Below are 25118 nucleotides of genomic sequence, written 5' to 3' on the forward strand. Positions count from 1 at the left end.
GTGGTTCTGTCTTTAAATCTCAATAGTTCCCCATTACAGGTATATTTCATGTTCCCTCTCCATTTTCCATATCTTGGATTAGATTACCCTTAATTGTCTATACATGGCAATCCTCGCTGTTCAATGTTCATTACAATTTCCTTAATCTATTATATATAGAATAACAAGCAGTAAACATGTCACTTTATTCATCATCTTAAAAGTTAAATATATGTCCATGTTTCATATATTTTAACCCATGCTAAGTTATCTTTCTATTGTCATATTCAGTCAATTCGCAACTCAGTTTAATTATCATGTATAAAAGTGGATCACAAACCTCTGCTTTACAACCTCCCCATAGCAGTTTCATATTTATCCATATTCCATATATTTTAACCTTTGTTTAATTATCTTTCCATTATTATATTCAACCAATTAGCAACTCCATTTTATTGTCATATTTAGGAATAAAACCCTTATCTTAGCTTTATATTTTCCCATATAACAGCTTCTAGCTGTCTGATTTTTTTCCTAGTGAGCCTTTTGTCCCACTTCTCTGTTCCTGTCTTCTCCCTTTTCTTTGTTTTGACATAGCCACTCTCTTCAATTTTTACCCAAGCCACCATCAAAAAGATATTTTATATTTCTCTTTGTTAGGGCATAATCTCCTACTTCAAATTTCCTTATGCAACTAACAACCTCAACCTGTTTTATATGCTTTTTATTTCCTTTTGTTGGGATACCTCCCCTTTTTACAGTTTTCCCTATACCACTGCCAAAACCAATGGAGTTTTTTGTCTGCTTTTTATTTCCCTCCATTTCTACCCTTTCACTGTCTTGTCCCCTTCTTCTTTGAATTCTTCTTTAGATATCTGCTTCTCTGGGTTCAGAATTCTATTTAGGCATGATTTTAATGATTTATGCATATTTTAATAATTTCATGTAGTCCTTCAAATTCCCATCTTTCCATAATGTCCAGTTCCAAAGTTACAGTTAGATCGCATCTCACCCCATACATCCCTGCGACCAATCCGCTCTCACAGAGAGGGACTCCTCCGAGTGCCGTCCACTAAGCAGTGTCAACGGGCGGCTCCCAGGAGTAGGGCCTTCTCTGTGATGGGCCCAACCCTCTGGAATGACCTCCCCCCCGATATTAGAACCACTACCGACCTCCGCTCCTTCCGACAGAAACTTAAGACCCACCTGTTCCAATTAGCTGGCCTAGCTGATCTATAGTCCGACTTTCAACCTCCTTTCAACATCTTTTTTGGGGTAGTTTTTAAGGGTAATTTTTAACTTTTGTTCAAACTTTTAACCATTATTGTACAGCGTATATCCTACCTCCTCCGTCTATTTACCTATGTATATCTATATTTTTGTATCCACATTGCTGTTTTAATATGTCTGTACACCGCCCCGAGTCCTTTCTAGGAGAGGGCGCGATCTAGAAATTAAAGTATTATTATTATTATTATTATTATTATTATTATTATTATTATTATTATTATTATTATTATTATTATTATTACTATTATTATTATTATTATTATTATTATTATTATTATTATTATTATTATTATTATTATTATTATTATTATTATTATTATTATTATTATTATTATTATACAGTTCTTATTTCAGAGTTCTGGTCCACCTTAAATTTATCTACTTCAATTGCTGTGGGAAAAAGCTATGGGAGCCATCTTAGTATTTTGTTCTTCCTTAATGTCCAGTTTCAAAATTGCAGTTAGTTATACAAGTCTTATTTTGGGATTCTGGTCCACCTTAAATTTGATTCAACTACTGTAAAACCGGAAGTGAAGCTGGGGCCATCTTAATCTTTTGTAGAGAAAATAAAAGATGAAAAAAAGGGGGGGGGAACCTTGCATTTCCCAGTTGACTCTGTTATTATTCTTTCCTCTGCCACCTTCCACCTCTGGTAGACCACAGCTGCTCAAAACATAACAACTTTGCAAACAGCCAGGTTTGGGTACATTTCTCTTTTGCCTCCTGCTTTTCCAAATTCTGATTTATGGCAGATGGTTAATTAAAACTTCCCACACAGTCAGGGCTAGGTTATTAGTTATCAGTGAGAAGGAGTGGTTTTTTTTTCTTAGTTTTTGGGAATTGCTTCAAACAAAATAAATCCTTTGGAATGTTTGGTTTCTATTTCAAATCCAAAACCAAATTTAGAGTTTATATTTAAGTGGGTTTGCCACTTCTCTGCTTCTCCCTTTCTGTCCGAATTTGTTTCAAAGAAACAAATTTTCTTTTGTGGGGGCTGGTGTTTCAACCCTCCATTTTCCTTTTCTTTCTTTCTTTTGGAGAAAATCCCGGTCTGACCATCAATATTATTTATGCTGTCAAGATTTCTTTGCCTTTTCTAAGTTTGATTTATGGCTGTGGATTACATAAATTTTCTTACCGGTCTTTCATCTCTTCCTCACCCTCCTGTTCATTTACTTTTGACTGGAAGTCAGCATTTGTCAGCCATATTGCAGGCTGATGCCCCCACTCTGATTCATAAGGCAAATCTCTGACCTGCAAGGATCTGTTGCCTCCCTCTGGGTCTGAAGAGATGCTGCCCTTCTTCGCCCCCCCTCCAGGGGGGGGTTCATCCAAAAAGGACCTCCAAAGTAGGTTTGTCAGACAGGGTTCATGTGAGGCTCTTCAAAGCTCATATCCCCTATGTCTGTCCAGCTGAAGAACTTCCTGTCACTATAGGAAGATATTTTCTGTATATTTTGATCCAAGATTAAAAGAAAAAATTAAAAAACCTCCAAATATTTTGCAAATTTAAAAAATGCAGAAATTCACCATCTAAGAGCATGCCATGTTTCCTAATGGGAAAGCAAAATTTATTCAAATGACAACATAAATCAAAAGGAAAAAGAAAAAGGAGAACAGTTAGAGTCCAGTAGGTGCTTAAAATAAATCAGCTTTTAACAAACTGGTTAACTTTTAAAGATAAAAAGCAGAATAAACAAAAAAATTCAAAAAGTAAAATTAAAACCCCAGCATTCTTAAGAAAATAACTGTTGAAAGGAAGATGGATGATCAGTGACTTTCCAACTGTTCCCAAAGGAAACTGGAACCTTCAAGACTCCCCTTCTCAGGAGGATCCATGACAGAGGTGGGTTCCTACTGGTTTGCACCGGTTCAGTAGAACCGGTTCGTCAAATCTACCGAACAGGTTAAAAGAGGTTCCACCGGTGGACCCAGAAGTAAGTTCTGGAATGCCTGCCCTGCCCCTGTCGCTCACCCGCCCTGCCCGTTCTGTCACAGCTCGCTTGCTCCCCCACTCATCTGCACTAAACTAGCCCTGCCTGCCGCTTACTGATTGGCTGGACTGGCAGTGAGTGGGCTGGAGTTGACCCACCTGCCTCTAACACCCGTTTAAAAGCGTGGTGTCAATGGCCAACATTCCTCTTTTGAAAAGAGTCTTTCCCGAGTAGCTGTCGCATCGCGCTTGCTGTTCGGGTCCTCCCTTCATTTCATTTCGCTTCGCTTCACCTTCCAGGAGCTTGCTGCTTCCCTCAGGTAGGCAACTAAGCGCAAGGGAGGGCGGTGGGGGAGATGGGAGGCTAGCTTACGCTAGCTTGCAGCTTTTGCAAGGGAAGGCCTTCAGGCCTTGCCTCACGAAAGCCATGAGCTGGGTATGCTGCGTGGCCAAAAGGGGGTGGGCAGCGGCAGCGGCAGGAGGCTAGCTTATGCCAGCTCGTGGCTTTCACGAGGGAAGGCCTTTAGGTCTTGCCTCGCGAAAGCCGTGAGCTGGCGTATGCCGCATGCCCGAAAGGGGGTTTCCTGATATCCCCCCGTCCCCATCTCCAGCCTCGCTTGGCTGGCTAAGCCTGCCAGGCGGCGGGCCTAGCTGACCCGGTTGTCCCTTGTCCCTTCAGTCCAGCTTACCTGCTGCCTCGTGGCCTGCCTGCTCCCTGCTGCATCCATCGCATCGGAGAGCTGCTGATTCTGCCTGCTGGCAAGTGACCCGGGTTTTTGTTCTTTTATGCTTTTAATGTCTTTTTAAAGAATATTTGATTTATTGAGTATAGAATTTTTTAAAATGGCTTATTTCAATTTATTGTGTGTAGATTCTTTTTAAAATTGCCTTAGACTATTTAAAAAAAGATTCTATGAACAATAAATTAAAATAAACCATTTAAAAAAATTCTATATTCAATACTTTTAAATGTATTGTGTATAGAATATTTTTAAATTGTTTTATTTAAAAGTAGTGAATATAGAATTTTTAAAAATGGTTTATTTCAATTTATTATGTGTAGAATACTTTTAACTGGTTTTGTTTTAAATTATTGTGTGTGGAACACTATGAAATGGTTTTATTTTAAATTATTTTTGGTAGACTATTTAAAAAAAATTATGTCAACAATAAATTGAAATAAACCATTTAAAAATATTCACTTAAAAGTATTGTGTATAGAATTTTTTTTTTGAAAAATTTTATTGGTTTTTTTAACATTTATAAGGGAAAAGGTAAATGGAAAGGTATACAAATTTTGGCAGTTGCAAAGTGTGGCAGGCACCCCCTCCCTCCAAACTCGTAAAATACATCTGAGTATAATATTTTTAAATGGTTTCATTGTAATTTATTGTGTGTAGAATATTTTTAATGGTTTTTAAGGATTTTTTAAAATTACTTATAGAATATTTTTTAAAATTATTTTTAGGGAAATTGTATTTATTTGTTATTTATATGATATGTTTATTACAAGAAATGTTATTCCTTTTTGCAAATGTTTTATTTGTGATGCAATATGTTGCTTTTAAGTATGCAGGTTGGTGCATGGTTTATGTGTCTCAAAGTGGCTGCTTTTCTATGGGCAGGCCAGATTGGTGCAAGGCAGCTTTGCCAGATTTTATGTGTTTCTGTGTGATACCTGGTTGTTTAGGTAATTGTGAGGTGGTTGCTGGTTCTGTGAGCTTCCTGGCACTTTCCTTTATAATTTCCCACAATGTCTTGATGATTTTTATTCCAGTGGCTTTGTCTTTCCTGTCCTTAGGGTTAGGGGGAAAAAACTGGTTTCATCTACAGTCTTTTGGGGGGAAATTGTTATTTTTTGGTGTTTTCCTGGCACTGTCATAGTTTGTGTGTGTGGATGTGTAATGTCCCACAGTTATCTACACATTAATAATGATCAAGTACTAATAATATTTCCTTACACATTTTAGTGACCTTTCCTTACATAATTGGTGTTTTCTTTCATACTTTTAGATTTCTAATTTCTGTTTCTGTTAGTTAGCAATTGCGAAAACAAATCCCACGTGAAAAAGTATTCAAAGCCTTCTTGATTTTAATTGTCAATTTATTTATTCCTACACATTCTAATATTTATTCATTTTCATATCTCTGTTTTTCCACTGTTGTGCAAACACAACTCCAGCAGCTGCTAACATATGTTAAATTACATATGTATTGTATTCCCTTTCAAATAGCCAACAAAATATTTCTGGTTTTAAATCCATATCTTGCTTTACCATTGCTTCTAACCACTAACTCTTGAATAGCTACTTGGACCGACCTAAGTACTGAACCTAATTCATATATTCCTGTTTTTTTTGAACTGAGAACTAAATTTCAGAAAAAGAAATCTGTATTGCTCTGTGAACCTATCTATGACATTCATTCTTGATCCAACTTCTTGGATGAAAGACTATATCTTTCCTGTTTCTTGGGGGACATCCTTCTTGAAAAGACTGTACATTGTTGGGTGAAAGCAGAGGCCCCTTCTGTTACCTGCAGTCCTCAGCTTACAACCACAATTGAGTCCAATATTGTTTATTGCTTTTGCAGTTAGTATTATTTAACAGAATGAAGAAGAGGCAACAGAGTATGACCACTTTCTTCTCCAAAAAAACAAAAGCTGAGGAATCAGCTGATCTACAATGGTCACCAGCACCAACACCAGCACCACAAGCACCAGCACCACAAGTACCAGCACCACAAGCACCAGCACCACCAGCAGCACAACCACTTCCACCACTTGAGGTCAGAGAAAGCAGCATGTCCATCTCCTCCACTGAAGTTCCACAACTTCCTGACTTCTGGAATTTGCAGCAATACAGACACTTCAAGGACAAGTATGATGGACTGGCAGTATCCAACAAGAAGTTAGGTTGTGAGTACTGTGCAAAACCCATGTTCTCATTAGGGAAAGGTATTCATGTTTCTAGAGAGTGGAAACATTTCCAGGTTGTGCCAGCAGGGAAAATTAAGGAGACAGAACAAGCATTGCTCAGAAAAAAATTAAAGGAACATTTTCAATCAAAAGCACGCCTTATTTGCTTGGAGAGCAGTAAATAACGGGAGCAGGATGCTTTAACCAAATTCGTAGATAAGTCAACTGACAAACATTTATCCAGTACTTGCAAAATGTTTTCTACTGTTTACGATCTGGCGCAAAGATGTAATCCATTTTCAGACATCGAAGCACAGGTAAATTTGCTAACTACAGTTGGAGTAGATGTGAGAGTCACATGGCCGGCAAGCCACTCCCACCCGGTCACATGGCCAGAAAGCCACTCTCACAAAGCAGGCCACACCTACAGAAGAGATTCCAAAATTTTTTGAAACCCACCACTGATCCATGACTGTCCAAAAGGCATCTTAGGTCATTCTTAAATGCTCCCATTCAAATCCAGGGAGCAGCACTGCCACAGAACCAGCTTTGGCAATAAAATCAGAAGAGACAAGAGACAAAAAATCTCTTACCATTCAGTAGCCATCTTGGAGAGGAGTCCTCAGAACATCCTTCATAATAGTATGAGATATATTCTGTTAAATGTTTAAAAACATGGGTTACAAAGCATTTATGTCCCATATAGTTTGTATTATCAATATTCTAGAAATTTACAAGAGTTCTGCCATGCATATGTTCATTCACATGTACAGGAGAAAAATGTTTCTTAGCATGTGTTAAAGGACCTTGTGAGTTTATGTATGCCAAAGTTGCTGGCTATGCCAAGAATCTCTGGGAAAGAAGCTTCTGGAATTGACAGAGGCATGAGACGTCATCTTTTACATTATATATAAGGTAATGTGAAAATTCAGGACCTATATCTGGAAATATTCTGTCACATCAAGGACAAACCAAGAGAGGTGACTCTTAATTACTTTATTGACAGCAAAAGGCCTTGGAGCTGTTTCAAGAAAAATAAGTAAAAACAATACATTGTGTTCACACATAATGGAGAGAAAAATATTTTTCTATTGCTTCTGAATAAATTTTCATCCTTTGTAGCATCACATTGAAGTAACTTTGTATTTTTAGGATTCCTGAGTCAACCTTGAACCTTGTGAGGATCAAACACCAGCCTGTGGACAGAGTTTGCCTGCAATCAGTGGTGGGTTGCAGGCGGTATGCCCCGTTATGGGCGTACCAGTACCTGCCGGGAGCACCGGGTACCGCTCCAGTATGGTGTTAAGGAGGGCCCACCTGCCCCCCGAGGTCCTTACCTCTATTTGAGCTCTTCGGCGCTTCTGCACACATGCATGGAGCGTACGGTGCCTGTGCAATGCTCTGCTGAGCAGCTGGAGCATCGTGGAGGCGTCAGAGAGGAGTTGTGGTGGTAAGGCCACATGTGCATGCTGCACACATGTGCACGCGTGCATGTGGGACACACTGGGCCCTGTTGCACCAGGATCCGGAACCCACCACTGCCTGCAATACTGTATTCTAACCACTGCACACAAGGGCTCTTAGAGTTGTTGAATTTATTGAATGGTTGAACAACAGGGATTTCAGGAATGTGCTGAAGGATGTTAAAGAAATTCCAAATAAGTTCCAGTAGTTTGCTTTCCTTACGGAGATTCTAGCACAAATGTTTATGCTTGGATAATTTCTTTTTCAGAGTAATTCAAAAAACCGAGTAAACTTAAGAGGCAAGAGATGAAGAGCAAAGTTATTGTATCAAGTTCTTGGTCCATTTCCCCCCCAGCTTTTTTATGGTGGGGATCTTGTTTTTGGTTAACTGTGGTCTTTGAGTCAATCAACAAAGAAACTGTTTAACCATTGGAGAAGAATATCTTGGTGTCCAGAATGGAAACTACTTTCACTGAATTCTATAGACAACTTATAAAAAATTAAATCATCAAATCAATACAATAGTTACCTAAACTTTTTAAAGGAATTCAAATGTAAAATTGCTATCCTTCTCACAAAAATATTTTGTTTTAAAACATCATTTGAAATCAAGGGCTTCATATAATCAATAACAGTAACAGGGTCCTTGCAGCATCTAATGTAGTGATGGCGAACCTTTTCAGCACCGAGTGCCCAAACCAGAACGCGCATACATGCACATATGCCGGAGCACCAGAAACCCAAAGACTAGTTGGCCGGTGCGCACATGCCTGTTTTTTGACTGGTTTGGGGGCCTGTTTTTGGGTGTTTTCAGGCTGTTTTCAGGCCATTTCTGGGGCATTTTCAGGCTGTTTTTTGTTTTTCTGCCAGAGCGTGAAAAACAGCCTAAAAATGGCCTGAAAAACTGCCAAAATGGCCTGAAAAAGGTCCAGAAAATGGCCAAAAACACCCTATTGGCTGTTTTCATGCTGCTTCCCGGCGCTCCAGCAGCTGGTGATGGCGCGCGTGCCCACAGAGAGGGCTCTGCATGCCACCTCTGGCACCCATGCATAGGTTCGCCATCACGGATCTAGTGCAATCCCCTGATCTCATCTATACTATTTCTAATAGATGGCTCTCCAGTTTCGTCTTAAAAGCCTCCATGTTGGAGCACCCACAATTTCCGAAGGAAATTTATTCCACTGGTTAATTGTTCTGACTGTTAGGAATTTTCTCCTTTGTTCTAGGTTACTTCTCTCCTTGGTTTACTTTTATGCATAAATCTAGGATCAAAACTGGATAAAAAAATCAACTTTGTGTTTTTGATAGATTAGGGGAATTTTACTTAAGAATAAAAAAATATAGAAAGAAGAGTCCATCTTGCCTAAAAGGAAGGGACATAATTAGGATTAATTTCACTGTCCTTTTAGGTTTTTTTTTTTATTTTTGCAATTTTCATCAATCATTCAATGGATATACTTTTGGGTTTTTCTAGAAATATGGATAAGCTGCAAAGTAGTTAAGTTTATTATAAATTACACATAGAAAAGGACATTCTGAAAAAAAATCAAAGTCAAAGCGAAAAATAGGTTGAAAAGAAAAAGATAGTGAAATAAATGATTCAGAAGAACCAAAAGATAAAAATGATGGAAAGAAACAAAAGTGTAAAAGAAATAAAAGGGTAATTTTTACAGAAGACATTAAATTCCATCCTTACTTTAGCATTAAATTATAGCTTCCATTTCCAATCAATGAATTTAGCAGTCACCAAATCCATATGTCACAATCTTATTTTTAATTTTCTTGCAAAACGTCCGCAAAAGACTTCCAATTATTAAATTTTGCCAAAGCTTTTTCTCCAAAAAGGGCTGTCCTTTTCCCCATCTCTATTCTCTTTTCTAAACACTCTTCCCTTGTAAGTAACTGGGATCATTTCAGTGTTGTGCAAATTGGACTCTTGCTATTAACATGCACAAAAATAACATATCATGTAATTTTTCTGAGATTTGGTCCATTATCTCTAAAAAAGTGGTATCTGGTCTAAACTGCATATTTTCAAAACATTTTGAATTAATACATATTTTAGCCCAACGCTGGAAATGTTGACATTTGCAAAAGGAATTTTCCAAACAAGATGAATGGATTTTAAACTGACAGGTACAATTCATAGAAAGCAAGTGAAGACTGATACATATCAGAATCCAAATGAATCTAAACTGGATATGCATACTAACAATAAAATTGCTTTTGTCTCACCTCAGCTCATAAGTGAGACAGGCTTAAGCAGATCAATTTTAAAGTAGTGCTCCCCAGGTTACATTTCCCCAGCTGGTTGAACAGTTGTTAAATGAGTTGGAACTGAGTGTCATTTATTGAATGTCATTCGGTTGTCTCACTGTTGCAGTTTTCCCAGCCTACCCAACATCAGGGATCAAGGAAGGGGGGCTGCTGAGTTTTGAAAGAACTTGTTTGCTTGATTTACTGCAGAAACTCCCCTGTTTAAATAGGTGCCTTCTTCTGTGATGATACCCGTCAGCTACCTGATTCAACTTGCCCAAGGCTCATCCCTACATTACCATCCCTGATTGGTAGATAGATTCCTACTGGTGGAGAAAGCAGGACAGCAGCAAGACAGAACAGTTTAACCAATCACTTTGCTTAATACGCCCACACAAGTGAAATCATGGCGCTACCATTTGGCAAGCAGCCAAATCAGTGGCAGGTGAGGGATTGCCAGTGGGGACAGTAAATTTTATACTGGGATAGTTGTCTGCCAAGATTGTAGATGGCACTTGAAGAAAATCTGGTAGTTTAACAATGAGATTCCAAGATAATATCCTATTCTGGATAATAATATGGATAATAAAAGTGCAATTTCTGCTCTGCAGCAGATTTTAAACAATTAAAAATTGTATGTCTAAACAAGCCCACTGATTTGAACACCCAAACACTTTTGCAATTAAAATAGTATCCAACACTAAAACCAAACACCCTAACCCTTTATGATGTTTTGATCATTAAATATTTTGTTCTGTAACAATTTTTATTCTGCAGGTGTACCTGTACCATAACTTTCTCTGTCTACCTGGAAGAGAAAGAGGATAGCAAAAAAAGAGATGGAAGGAACCAAGCAAATAATTTCTGGGAATCCACAAGGGATCCTTTCAAATATAGGGTGGGGTGAGCTACCTATGCTTTCTATGGTAGCATCTTCTTTGTATAAGCCAGCCAGATGTTTCCTTCTCCGGCCATCCCTTTTCTAATCCTAATTAAACTCTTGATCTAAGGTATTATCTAATCCCTGGTTTGTTCTGTTTCTGTATTCTCCTGTACCAGAATTGGATATGCTGACCATGATATTTTGTCTAGTGTTCTTTGTTTTGCAGAAGTAGCATCTTTCCTTCACTGTTCTTGTAAGGAGCTAGTGCAGGGGTGTCTAATCTCAGCAGCATGGTGCATACCAAACCTGAGTCTGCTGTGTGAATGGAGCTAATAATCTAGCATAACAGTTGTACAATTTTTATTCTCACACAGGATAATCTTTAACAGAAAAGTCTGTCTAGAGTGCTTCAGCTACTGTGTGAAGAAAAGAACACAGTATTTGTAAAGTTTTCTCTCTCAGGTCAGCATCTAAAATTACACCTATAATAAAAATCACAGTTTTCTTCCACTGGCCATCCCCCCCCCCCACAACCCTACCTTTTTCTATTTTATCCTGCTCCAATTATTATTTTCTTCCATTCTATCATGTCTAATTCTGGTCATGTCTTCTGTCTGGACAAATCCATGCAGTTTTCTTGTCAAGTTTTTTTTTCAGAAGTAGCTCAACCATTGCCTCTTTCTAAAGGCTGAGAAAAAGGAACTAGCCCAAGGTCACCCAGCTGACTTTATGCCTAAAACAGGACTAGAACTCATAGTTTCCAGGATTCCTGCCTAATGCCACTACACCAAAGTGGCTCTTAATGTTAATTACATGTCAGTTTGTGAATCAAACACTGTTTTATTTGCATGTAATATATCCTAATGCTTACCATAAGTCATCAATATATCAAAGGATATAACTGTAGAAATCTACATCCTTGAATAAAGCCCAGTGGTTCTAAATCCTCTTAGTGGGAATTAAGATACTGAAAGTTGACAATCCCTTCACTATTCTGTAACCCATCATTCAAACCCGCAGACTAAAACAGGTCTCCACATCCTGTAAATTGTGTCGTTGGCCATGCCCATATTTCCTCCCTCCATCACATGCGAGGGCAAGACCAGGAAGTTTTGGGAGCAGACAAATTACCTATGGAAAACCAGAAGAATCCTATATGAACCATGAGAGGATGATGCTTGTTTTTCAGATGGCTCTCATGGTGCTGTTGCTGATGGAGAAGACACTAATTGGAGAGAATTGTCACATTAAGCAATCAAATCCAGTTTTTTTTTTGTCTGGGAGGTGATTCTAGGTAGGACAATCATCCCAAAACCAAGATGGACTTGTCAAACTGTGATAACTGCCGGTATGTTTCCTAGTTCAGGACAATAACTAGAGCAAACTATCAAAAGTCTCTTCCAAGGCGTATTTAGTGTAGAGTAAACAAACAACAAAAAAAAAACAATGGTTCTTCAGAGTAACATGTATTCTGACATAAGTATGGGAAGATTTCCTGTGATCTGTTGAGTCTGGCCCAAGCTGAAAAGAGATATGAGCTTTGGCAGCCATGTCTTTGCCCTCTCTCTCAGAAAGGCTAACTATGGCCCAGATCTTGCAAAACAAAGACCTTTGAAAGGTTTCACAACCATTCAAGAAGGCAGGGAAAGTATCAAGGCAAGACCTAGCATGCAAGCTGAATGGCATTGAAGCACCTGCCTGTCTTTGCCATTGCTACAAGTGCTTTCCTTTAGACTTAAGCCACGTGGAATAATGCTATCACCTTAAACACACGTGGAGCTGTGTAATTGTGCAAGACCCTGGGAAGTGGGGAGCTGGTGGGGCCTTGGACTAAAAAGATAAAGTCCCTAAGAAGGATATAAAGAGGAGAGAGTCCTTTGGAAAGTTCTACTCAGATTTGTGTGACACCAAGATACAAAATGAAAGTGCTGTGGATCTTTGCCTTCCTGGGAGCAGCAGGTGAGTTTAAAACATGTATCTGATTTTGTACTGTCTTTTATGTTGTAGTGGACATATGCAGCAAAACAGTAGAATGAAAGAGGTACTGTTTCAAACCTAAGGTATGAAACTTTTCTCTAATTCTTCGTTATTTTTGTACACTTTTCTAACTTGCATTGAGTCTACTATGACTTATGAAGAGATGGTTTTCTGTAGCAAAAAAGACAACGAAATCTCCCTCGAGACACAAAAAGGTCATTGTGAAATTCCTTTGGATTAACTTTAAATTAAATTGCTTGGATGTCTGACTTAAGAGAGAACCCTAGATTTGCTTGGTACAGGTAGTCTTCAAGATACAACCATCCATTTAGTGATCATTCAAAGTTAACAATGGCACTGAAAAAAGTTACTTATAAGCATTTTTCACACATATGCTTGTTGCCGCATCCTTCGTGGTCATGTGATCAAAATTCAGGTGCTTGGCACATGTATTTGTGACAGTTGCACTGTTCCAGGGTCACATGATCACAATTAGTACTTTGGGTAAAATCTACTGGCAATCTATGTAGCTATACTTAGGTACAAATTTGTCTCTAATGCCTCTTAAGATTTACTTGAAAATAAATTAAGTTTCATTTTGATTTTGGTGTAAATTGGGTGGGGTTTCTATATGTGTTTTGCCTGTCCAGGTTTTCCTCATGGCTTTTATATTTCTATCTAGCAAATAGAGTGGTCCTTATCATTTATTTGAAGTAGGAATGGAGTTTCATTGTGAGAATGCGGTTAAGATCAGATGCAACTTCAGAATCCATTGTCTGTGTGTGCCTGTGTGTATGCCTTCAAATAAGTCTTAACTTCTGGCAACTGGGTGAATAAATCCTTTCATTTTTATTGGCAAGATTTTTGCGAAATAGTTTGCCATTGCCTCCTTCCTAGGGCTGAGAGAGTGACTAGCTCAAGGTCATCCATATTGCTTTGTGCCCAAGAAGGACTGGAACTCACAGTCTCCCAGTTTCTAGCCTGATTGGATTAACCACCAATCCAAACTGGCTGTCACAAGACTTGATGGGTTCATCCAAATGGTGACACAAATGTCAAGTCATCATGATGCAAACTCCATTTCTTTTGTATACATTTGTGTACATATCAATGAACATACAAAAGGGGTGAAGCTTGTGTTGTAGCAATGAGACAGTCACTTCATCATTGTCCCTTCCCTTCCCTCTCCCACCCCGCCCCTGGCTTCTGGTTTGGGTGACATATTTTAAAATCTAAACCAATCCAAAGAGATATTTTCTGATCTATGAACTAAAATGTATAATTTTAAACAATGAGCGGTGCCAGCATATTAAGTATCATTTACAGAATAAATTAAAATGCATAGAACGCTAGAATATTTGGGACTTAATTATATTCTTAGAATTATTCTCTCTGAAATTCTGTTTTTATATGTGCGTATGTTAGTATTTAGCTGTGTGTGATTTCTTTTGACATATCATATTTTGCAGATGTACATATGCATCAAAGGTGGGTTGTTCCTGGTTTGGCCTGGTTTGGCCAAACCGGTAGTGGCGGCGGGGGAGGCTCCACCCACCTGCCTAGACACTTCTGTGCATGCGCGAGCACGAGCGAACTGGTAGTAAATCGGTTAGCAACCCACCACTGATACGCATTCAGGTAATCTTTGAGAAACAAATGGTCACTTAATGTCCAGTTGAAGTTGTGACAGACCATTCCACCCCCCCAAAAGCTACATAAGACCCTGTTTCAAAGCTACGGCTGCTACAGCAGCCCATGATCATTTACCCCTAAAAACAAACATAGAGATGCTACAGCACTTCCATTCCGCCAGGACCCCAAAACATTTTGGCCTGCTCCCTACGTGCCCATCACTCTTCACACACTTGCCTTTTGAAGATGTCTGGACCTCACATTATGGAAGATCAGGTCACACATCCCTGGGCTACATGAAAGCTTTCAAAAACTTTCTGCAATGCTGCGCAGACCTCATTGAGGCAGCAAATTGAGATGTTTCTTTCTGGGACACACTGCCATTTTGTGTATGGGACAAAGAAGCAGCCAGGGGACAAAACACTCATTTTTGCTTGCCTTAACGAGGTCTGCATAGCACTGCAGAAAGTTCCTGAAGGCTGCAGAAAGCTTCTGCAGTGCTGTGCAGACCATGTAAGGCAGTAAAAGAGAGCGGTTTATCCCTTGGCTGCATGGTGCAATTCCCCAAAAGTGGCAAAACCAGAATGCAATTTAACCTGGTGGTGCTTCCAGAATTGCCCCATAACATGAGGCTGAAGGAGAAAGTGAGCCATTCCACTTCGCCAATGTTGTCTGCACAACTTTTTGGAAACCGAATGGTTTCTGCTTTATCCCTCGGCTGCATGGCATGATTCTGGAAGCGACTGCCATGTTTCCAGCTACCAAACTGCATTCTGGCAGCTGCAATATTGTTGCTGCTGCTTCAGAAAGGCTGCGTGATGAAGGGATCTGATGTTTCAGTGCTCTTGAAGGCCTCAGAGTTTTCAAAAGTTAAGTGATGAGGAGGGTGTTTGGCCTGGTAGGGTGGGAATTGGGCCTAAGGCCTGTGGGGACCCAGTGGGAGTGAGAAAAGGCTTATGGGGACCCAAGAGGCAGAAAATGAAGCAAGGGGTGTCTCAGGGAGAGGTGGCGGCCTTGGGAAACCTGGGGCAGACTGGCCTGGGCCTGTGCTAGTCTCCAAGGGTTTCCCCCTCCCATTAGATATCCTTGCTCTGCTTAATGATCTGCACCTTCATTTGATAGCTGTATCAGAGATTGGGGAGGGGGATCATTATTAAATGAGGATGTTCTGCCTCCCCCCCCCAGTTTTTAATTTTTTTACAAACATATCAATGCGTGAACAGTGTGGCACCTGGGTGTCATACATTCTAATACAAATAAAACTAGTAGAATTAGCCATAGTTATTACTTTTAACCAACATATATTTCTAATAGTATTACATATTTATATTAAGTTGCAGTCTATCATTATTCAATTATTCCATATTTTCTCTTATTATTCCTCTTATTTTATTATATAAAACTGTATACACTACTATTCCCCTTTTCTTTTATTTCTATCTCTTATTCTAACTTTTAGACATGCCGCCCTTCATTAAAAGCATTTTATTTCTTTTTTTAAAATGTTTTTTATTTGACATTTTCCAAGCATTATAATCACAATTACACTTTTACAGCTTTCTGTTATCGGTATTTCTATATTTCTGATTTTGGATTTTCCATTCTATTATCTTATACATATTCCTCTTTGTTTCATACTTTCTCATTTTTACAATATATTCCATATCTTGTAGTACTCTGTTTCCTCACTATCTCTTAGTTCCATCATTAGTTTGTCCATTTCCGAGCATTTTTTTTAATGATTTCTGAATTTGAGGGAATGGTTCTTTGTTCCCAACTTTGGGCAAATGAGATTCTGCTAGTAGTGATTATATGAAGCATTATATATTGGATATCCTTACTAAGGTTTTTAAAAATTATTCCTAGAAGAAACAGCTCAGGGTTCATGTCAATTTTTTGTTCTATTATTTCTTCTAACCATTTTAGAATTTTTGACCAGAATTCTTTGGCTTTCGGACACGTCCACCACATATGATAGAAGGTCCCCTGTTGGTGGTTACATGTCCAACGGTTTTTGGAGATCTATTTGAGAACATTTTGGCCAATCTCGCGGGGATAAATGCCACCTATAAAACATTTTGTATTGTCGATTTATAATCCCCCCCCCTCTAATTTTTCCCAGTACTCCAATTCAATATTGTACCCAAAGTTTTTAGTCCAAATTATCATTGTTTACTTCACGGTTTCCTCCTCCATTTTGAATTTTAAGAGACAATTGTATGTTTTTGTAATCATTTTATCTTCTGTTCCTGTTAGCATTTTGCCTAATTCTTGTTGTTCATTTTGAAATCCGTACTGTTCTAAATCCTTTTTTTTAAAATCTTGTTTAAATCTGTAGATACGGCCATCAGCCTAATTCAATTCTCTGTAATTTTAACTCCTGATTTGTTTTAAGTTTTCCTTGCCCAGCCAATAGCTCCTTATATGCCAATATCCTGTTCAAATCTATTACATTGGGGTAGATCATTGCTTTCATGGTTGATATCTGTCTAGGAATTTTTGTGTAGAAGTTTCTTTTTATTTTCATCCATATTTCTAATAAGGCCCCTCTTACCTAGTGTCTCTGGAAATATTTATGGGCTTTACTCTTTCCCTTCCAGATAAAAGCATGTCAGCCCAGCTGTAAATCATGGCCCTCTATCGTCAATATTCTTTTATTTTGGAGTACTATCCATTCTCTGAGCCATGTTACCATTGCTGCCTGGTAGTAAAGCTCCCAATCTGGGAGGCCGAATCGTCCTTTGATTCTACAGTCCTATAGTAGTTTTAGTTTTATCCTAGCTTTTTTCCCCAGGGAAGTAAAATTTAAAATTATTTTATTTAGTTCCACGAAAAAGTTTTTCCCTAATTTTACTGGTACAGTAAAAAGAATTTTATTTCCATCCTACCTAACGGCTAGTCAGGTCACCTACCTAAAAAAAAGAAAAAAAGAAATGAAAGAGAGAGGAGGAGAAAAGCAAATCAAAACAACAACAAAAAGGAGAAATCATCTGTCCATCATCTCTTGCCCGCTTCAATACTTTAAGTGAGGCTGTTCTGCTTAATAACTATTGTGACATGCAACTGTAGTGGTAGACTCCATTAGTATCTTGAGGATTACCAGTAGATGCAGAGATGTCTGCAAGGGGGATCAAAAATCAAGATGGGAGCTTTTGGAAGAGCTTCATGGTGGACTAAGATGACTCCGAAGAAGCAGAAATGCCATTGTGGTAGTGACCAGAGATCAGATGACCAATTCTGTCTGGTGGAGCTTCTCTGGACAAGGAGAGACCATATGATTGTCCACTTTTACTCTGGCCAGTTGCTCCTTGTGAGAAGACCACTGGGAAGTAAATATTATTGTGGTTGACTTGTTATTTGAGCAGCTGGGAGTTGAGGTACAATAACTACATCTATTAGTGATTGAAAACCCCTTATGGACTTTTTGCTGAAAAAGAAAAAAATGAACTTGTTGTATAGAAAGGTTTGATGATTACAAAGTTTAGATGATGAAAAGAAGGAAAATATGCTGTAATTTTAGAGAGAGATGATAAAATATAAATGTGATTCACTAAACAACTGTGGCAAGAAAGATAAAATGGGGCAAAATTCACTTAACAAATGTTTTGCTAAGCAACAAAAATTTGGGGCTCAATTGTCGTCAACATTGAGGACTACCTGTATTTTGGGCTGTCAGTTTGAAGTCTGGCCTTTGTAAGAAGCAAGACAGGCCTTCTCGATAGTGCCCCTAAAATAAGGAAAAAGATATCTCCAGAGATGTACTTGATCCTTCCATTAGGGGCCTCTGGGAAATCACTGCTTTTTAAACATTTGATACTTGGTGTTGATTATTGCCAATAATATTTAGTTATGCTTTAATGTTGCTTTTATATGTCAGGTATAGTTATTTTGTAAGATGCCTCTTTTCTGCTATTGTTTTCTTCCATGCCATCAAGGAGGTTGGGCGTGGCTACTATACAAATCGTGGCCAATGAGTTAAGAAGTAAGTGAAATAGGAATTCCACAGCTGCAGTATAGTTAGTCCCTGACTTACAACTATTTGTTTTGTGACCTTCAAAGTTACAACATTGAAAAAAACCTAACTTATCACTGTTTTTCACACTTATGACCATTGCAGCATCCCCATGGTCACATGATCAGTATTTGGACTCTTGGCATTTGGCATGCTTTCTTGACGATTGCTGTGTCCTGGAGTCGTGTGATCAGCTTTTGCAACCTTCTGTCAAGCAAAATCAATGGAGAAGCCAGATTCACTTAACAAATATGTTACTAACTTAATAAATAGCAATAGCACTTAGACTTATATACTTGCTTCCCAGTGCTTTACAGCCCTCTCTAAGTGGCTTTACAGAGTCAGCATATTTTCCCCAACAATTTGGGTCCTCATTTTACCAACCCTGGAAGGCTGGAAGGCTGAGTCAACCTTGAGCTGGTGAGATTCGAACTGCCGAACTGCTGGCAGCGGGAAGTCAGCAGAAATAGCCCGTAGTACTGCATTCTAACCACCATTCTTCCACTGCAGCAATTAACTTAACAACTGTGACAAGAAAGGTTGTAAAATGGAGCAAATTTTACTTAGCAACTGTTTTGCTTAGCAATGGAAATTTTGGGCTCGGTTGTGGTTGAAAGTTGAGGACTACCTGTACAAACTGCTATGATATGTAGAAAAACATATGTGCGCTTTCCCTGTGTAACTGGCTCCTGTGCCTTCAGACATGTACTCTATTTGGCTTGCTAGCTCTACATGTTGATGTTCCTTTTCTTATTAGCTGCTGCCACTTTGAATGAGGATGATGATGACAAGATTGTTGGAGGATTTACCTGTCAGAGAAATTCTGTCCCTTATCAGGTTTCACTCAATATTGGTTACCATTTCTGTGGTGGCTCCCTTATCCATGACCAATGGGTTCTTTCAGCCGCTCATTGCTTCCAACGGTGAGTCTTTTTATATTCTTATTAAAGCTGCTTCTGGTTAAAAAGAAGATGTCTTTAAGCTAGGGAAGCTAAAAATGTGCTAATAATGACACATCAATCATCTTTGCATAGAAAAAAAATCTTGCCCAGTTTTGATCCTTTTATTTATTTCTCAGCCTGTTGTTTTCATTGTTAAAACAATGCTACAGCAGAGAAAATTCCTCACCTCTGATATCAAAATAACTGCCTATCTATTCTATGATAACTGCTTACACTAAGATGGTAATAAATAAATAACTTAAATGAATCAATGACAGTTAAGTGGAGAAGTAATAAAAAGATTGCATAAAAAGTACTTCTGGAGACGAGTTTCCTTCCATTTCTTAAATCAGTTTGCTAATCTTATTCATTATCCGAAAGTCACACCTCAGGACTATTAATTCAAAAAGCACATTTTTTTACCAGATGGCCACATGCATGTCTGCATAGTAGATTGTGATAGCACAGTACTGTTCAGATATTTCAAAGACAGTGAACTGACCCAGGATTAAAATGGAGCAAGCAGGAAGTATTCTTTGGTTAAGAGAAGGAGGCAATGTCAGATCATAGAATTATAACAAGCTAGTAACATTCTGAAGCATTCCACTATCTATCAAAGAAATATTTTTTTCTGTTTTGTCATACCTTAAGAGTGCTCTGGGGCCTAAGTACTGTATAGTAATGTTTGGTAGAACGTTAGAAACAAGTAGTTGTTTCTAAATGGGCATCTTAGGTTTTTAAAAGTTAGACCTATGCTTCAGTCTTGGAGCTAAGACTAAGTCTAACTTTAAAGCCTGAGATTCTTACTTTGAGTTCTTACATTTCATTAATGATTACTTAGTATTACGGGAAAACATTTTAAAAACCTTATATTGTAGTTGTTTACAAGTTTTAAAAATCTACTTCTCCTGTCATCATGAATTTGAAAAACAACAAAAATTGTACCCACTTTATTGTCTACATTACAAAGGCAATATTGTAGTCTGGATGATGTTCCACCAACTTTTATTTGCAATACATGGGGACTTAAAGTGTGTTTGACTTTTCTTGTCTAGCTAGACAAGATATTTCAAGGATTGTGAAAGCTCATGTGTTGGGTTTTTTTTTTTTAAAGGAAAAGCTTATGAAGCCATTAGAAAAAAAGTAGCAGTGATTGCTATGAATCAAATACAAGATTTATTGATAGTGTAATTGAGGTTCAAATTCTTGCATCTCTTTCTTCTACCAATATGATGCAGTGAACTAGAAGTTAAACTCTTCTGGGCGGGAATGTCCACCTTCCTTGCCTTGGTATCAAACTGACCTGGTATCAAGTTGTGGCTTGTGAAGATCTGAGTACTACTGCTGAATATGCAGCTTTCATTAAATTAAGTAACTGTTAAACAAAATGTCTCACCACATTTTTATAGGTAGATTTCTTTGCTTTAAATATGGCTTTAGCACAGGTATTTTCTTCATGTGGGATTTTTTAAAACATAATTTGTTTAGAATTTCATTAGAATATGCAAAGGTAAGCAAAGATAAGCAAAGATTGTCTGATGCCATCATTTGTGGAATAAAATGAAAGTAGAGTGTCCCTAACTCTGGCAGATACATTCCTAATTGACATTGATTTGAACAATGGGAAAGTTTCCATTTCAAATCTGAACTCTTGCTAAATAAATCGTTGACTCCTTCTGTGATATGAAGAATACAACTGTTGCTAAGCTTGAGATTAATCTCTGCACAGTGCAACCAATATAGAATTTGCATTATTGATTTTATAGCCAACTCAGTGTGAAACTGGGAGCATACAATATTAGGAACCCGGAAGGAGATGAACAGATTATCAAGGCTGAAAAAATAATTGTCCATCCAAACTACAACTCTTGGCTCTTGGATCATGACATCATGCTCATCAAATTGGAAAAATCACCTGAATTTTCCAAAAGTGTCGCACCCATCCACCTTGGCTACAGTTGTCCAGCTGTTGGTACCTACTGCCTTGTCTCAGGATGGGGTAACACTCTCAGTGATGGTGGTGAGTATTGACAAGAATTGGCTAACTCACTCTGACTCTCAGGTATATAAGGAGAGCAACCAGGATGATTAGGGGACTGGAGACTAAAACATATGAAGAATGATTACAGGTACTGGGCATGGCTAGTCTAGTGAAGAGAAGGACCAGGGGAGACATGATAGCAGTGTTCCAATATTTGAGGGGCTGCCACAGAGAGGAGGGGGTCAAGCTATTTTCCAAAGCATCTGGAGGCCAGACAAGGAATAATGGATGGAAACTGACCAAGGAGAGATTCAACCTAGAAATAAGGAGGAACTTTCTGACAGTGAGAATAATCAACCAATGGAACAACTTGCCTTAGGAAGTTGTGGGGGCTTCATCACTTGAGACTTTCAAGAAGAGATTGGACTGCCATTTGTCAGAAATGGTGTAGGGTCTCCTGCTTGAGCAGGGGGTTGACTAGATGACCTATAAAGTCCCTTCCAACTCTGTTAATCTGTTAATAACTAAAGAACTGTAATTCCTAGCATCTGTTTTCTGCAAACAAATCTAGAAATGTTTTTCCCAATCACTGTTGAATCAACATATACTTTTAATATTCACAGGGATAGATATTCTCATTGACAACTAGTCTTTATTTTAAAATTCCAATTTTAAGCCCTAACATTAAAAAAAAATTCTTGGGCAAAGCCTTGAACCAATTTAAGCATATAAATGCTGGTTTGGATGGTTCTAGAGCACTGAAGATGAATGTGCATCAAATTCCACCTTTTCTTTTATTATGGGAATTTTCAGACATTTTTGATATATTGAATTGGACACTTCATCTCAGACATCATATTCCATAAAATCATATAGCAATCTAGTTGCTTTAACTGGTCTAGAATTCCAGGATTGCTGCTATTCTTTTAATCAGAAAGAGTCGAGTGGCATCTTTTAAGACTACAAATGTTAATATAGGGCAAATATTTTCATGAACTATTGCTCGCTTCTTACCTTCCTTATTTTTCCTTTTTGTTTCCATCTAGTAAACTACCCTGATTTCCTGCAGTGCCTGCATGCGCCAATCATAAGTGATGAGGAATGCAAAGCTGCTTACCCAGGACAAATTAGTGAAAACATGGTCTGTGTTGGATATCTAGAGGGTGGCAAAGATTCTTGTCAGGTGAGGACACTTGCCTTCTGACCATCTGTAAAAACAGACACACTCAATCCACCTGCTTTTGTTTGAAAACAGCTACCTAGCTATAAGATATTATATATAATATGTGCAAATTGTTTGATCTTCACAGTTGCCCATACTTAGTTGGCATTCTCACCCATTGTCTTTTTCTTTAGAGAAAAATAAGTGCTAAGAATCAGAAAACAAGCTGTATTTGAAGGTGAAATTTGCATCTCGTAGCTAGAACCATTTTCCATTTGTTCAGGAGCCGAGTTTTTATCCTGTTCCACTATGTTGGAAGCCAAATGGTCCAGTTTTCCCATATTGTATTAGATTTTCCTATTCATAAATTTTTCCTATGAGGAATCGAGGGGAATCATATTGCTAGAGAAAAAGTTTTTATGTATCTATTTATTACATTTCTATACTGTCCATCTCGCCTAAGTAACTTTGGGTGGTTTACAAATGCCACAATTACGCCATAACAGATATACATATATTCTGACCAGTATGGTACAGAGAAATGTGAGAAGATGTCATAGGACATCATTGATTTAGTGCATTTGGCAGCTGTTTGTAATGGGGCATAGTGGTCTAATAGTGGTTTTGGTTTGGGGAATACAAGCATCTTTGTTGTATTTCTATTTGAACTGGAGACAGGTATCGATGGTTCAAAAGTTGTCTATATATTTGAAAAAAGGTTTGCAAGACTTACTTTGAAGAATTTTCCTCCAATCACAGAATATTTTGACCAGCTATTCAATATGTTTTTCCTTAACAGCCTGAGGCTGTATGTGGTTACATATTTTTATGGATATCTATTGCAGGGGTCCCCAATTTCTGGCCGCAGCCCACTACTGGGTCATGGCCTATTCAGAATCAGGCTGCATGAGAGGCAGGCCAGCATGCATGTGTGCACAGCTCAACTTGCATGGGTGGCAGGCCAGTGTGCACACACATGGACACCAGGGGTGGGTTCCTATACCGGTTGGTATTGGTTTGCTGTGCATGTTTGCTTGGCTCGCACGCACACTGGCCACTGGCCACGCATTGCTGGCGCATGTGCACTTGACTAAATATTGTTCTGTGCATGCATAGAAACATGTCAGCAACGGCATAAGAGATTGGGGAACTGGATCGGGGGCATGGCGAGCCTGGGTCACTGCCGGTTCTGTGACCCAGGCTACAATTCCACTACCGGTTTGACCAAACCAGGCCGAACCAGGAGCAACCTACCTCTGATGCACACGTATCTCAACTTGCAGTCCAGCCAGCCAGTCGTTCATGTGAGTTGAGCTGCACATGCGTGCTGGCCACCACATTTAAAAGCGTCCCAATCTGGGACTGAAAGAAAATAAGTGGTTGATAGTGATTCTAAAGGAGGACTACAAATCAGGTTTTCTCCCTCACTGTTAGTCCTATGCCTTCGACTGCTATGCCAAACTGGCTTGTCTGCTACTCTCAGTACCTGTCGTCCTTCCCAGGTAGACTGGACCGAAAACACTACTTGATGATCTAATTCTACTTTATTGTAAAGTTATATGAACAGAACTTTGCAAGACTGAAAGTACAAATCCTCACCATTCCCCTTTACAGCCCCAGAACTCTTCCCACAGCAGTTTGAGAAGGATGTGTTATCACCCATGACAAGAGGAGAGATTTTGCTTAATAATACATGAGAGTCACTGAAGAATAGAGAAATAATCATATGAATTCAATCATTGTATTCATGGAGATTCATGGAGCAACTACCTCGGCACCTTCCTAAACCCTTCTTCTTTTTTTTGGTCTTGCAGGGGGATTCTGGTGGTCCAGTGGCTTGTGATGGGTTCCTCCAGGGCATTGTCTCTTGGGGAATAGGTTGTGCCCTGCCTGGCTATCCTGGAGTTTACACCAAAGTCTGCAACTACATTGAATGGATCCATGAGACCATTGCTGCTAACTGAAGCAGCCACTTCCCTCTTATTCCAACCTTTTCATGTGCTTCCTCTTAATAAAACGGGGAATAAATAGAGGCTGATTTCCAAAACTACTTGGTGCATCACTGTTTTTATTTTAGTAGCGGGGAGGTGTATAGATTGAAGGCTGTAGTTATAATCCAGAGCTCTTGAATCCTGGTGCCTTTCAATGTTCCAGTTATTTCAAGCTCCCTTACAAAAAGTATTGCCTGCATGTGATGGCCATATCCAAGTAAGAATAACATGAATTTCCCATCACTTTTGCAGAGCGACATTTCTACACTCTAAAGCCGTGATGGCAAACCTATGGCACACATGCCACAGGTGGCACACGGAGCCATATCTGCTGGCACACAAGCCATCAGCTCCAGTGTGCATCCGCAAGCTGGCCACCTGATTTCTGGCCTTCCGGCAGGCCCGTTGGGCCTGTTTTTCACCCGCCCCAGGCTCCAAAGACTTTCCTGAAGCCTGGGGAGAGCAAAAACAGCCTACCCTGCCCCCCCCCCCCCATGGAGGCCTTCCGATAGACTCTTTGGGCCCGTTTTTTGCCATCTCCAGGCTCCGGAGGCTTTCCTGGAGCCTGGGGAGGGAGAAAACAGCCTCCCCCCCGGAGGAAATACCAAGCTCAGCTTGGAGGCGAGCAGTGCGGTGCAAGTGGGGGGGGGGGCAGCGTGGTGATGGGGTTGTGCATGCATGTGCTTGTGGGGGCATGCTT

General features: G+C 39.1%; 1 protein-coding gene across 1 annotated transcript; it reads left to right on the top strand.

The window, feature by feature from the left end:
- The first annotated feature begins 12522 nt into the window (after positions 1 to 12522).
- On the top strand, positions 12523 to 24477 carry LOC309385783 (anionic trypsin-like). Its single transcript, XM_081940497.1, has 5 exons — positions 12523 to 12681; positions 19101 to 19266; positions 21051 to 21304; positions 22312 to 22448; positions 24242 to 24477. The coding sequence occupies exons 1-5, from the start codon at positions 12642 to 12644 to the stop codon at positions 24389 to 24391; spliced, it is 747 nt and encodes a 248-aa protein (XP_081796623.1). The 5' UTR covers positions 12523 to 12641; the 3' UTR covers positions 24392 to 24477.
- Positions 24478 to 25118: the final 641 nt, after the last annotated feature.

The sequence above is a fragment of the Natrix helvetica genome (genome assembly GCF_964273705.1).
Source record: "Natrix helvetica genome assembly, chromosome: 2".
Lineage (NCBI taxonomy): Eukaryota > Metazoa > Chordata > Lepidosauria > Squamata > Natricidae > Natrix > Natrix helvetica.

Bases quoted from the DNA above. Each gene is read 5' to 3' on its own strand.
- LOC309385783 (XM_081940497.1), top strand. From the start codon at position 12,642: ATGAAAGTGCTGTGGATCTTTGCCTTCCTGGGAGCAGCAG. The intron at 12,682-19,100 runs GTGAGTTTAAAA...TTTTCTTATTAG, and splicing joins TGCCTTCCTGGGAGCAGCAG to CTGCTGCCACTTTGAATGAG. The intron at 22,449-24,241 runs GTGAGGACACTT...TTGGTCTTGCAG, and splicing joins GTGGCAAAGATTCTTGTCAG to GGGGATTCTGGTGGTCCAGT.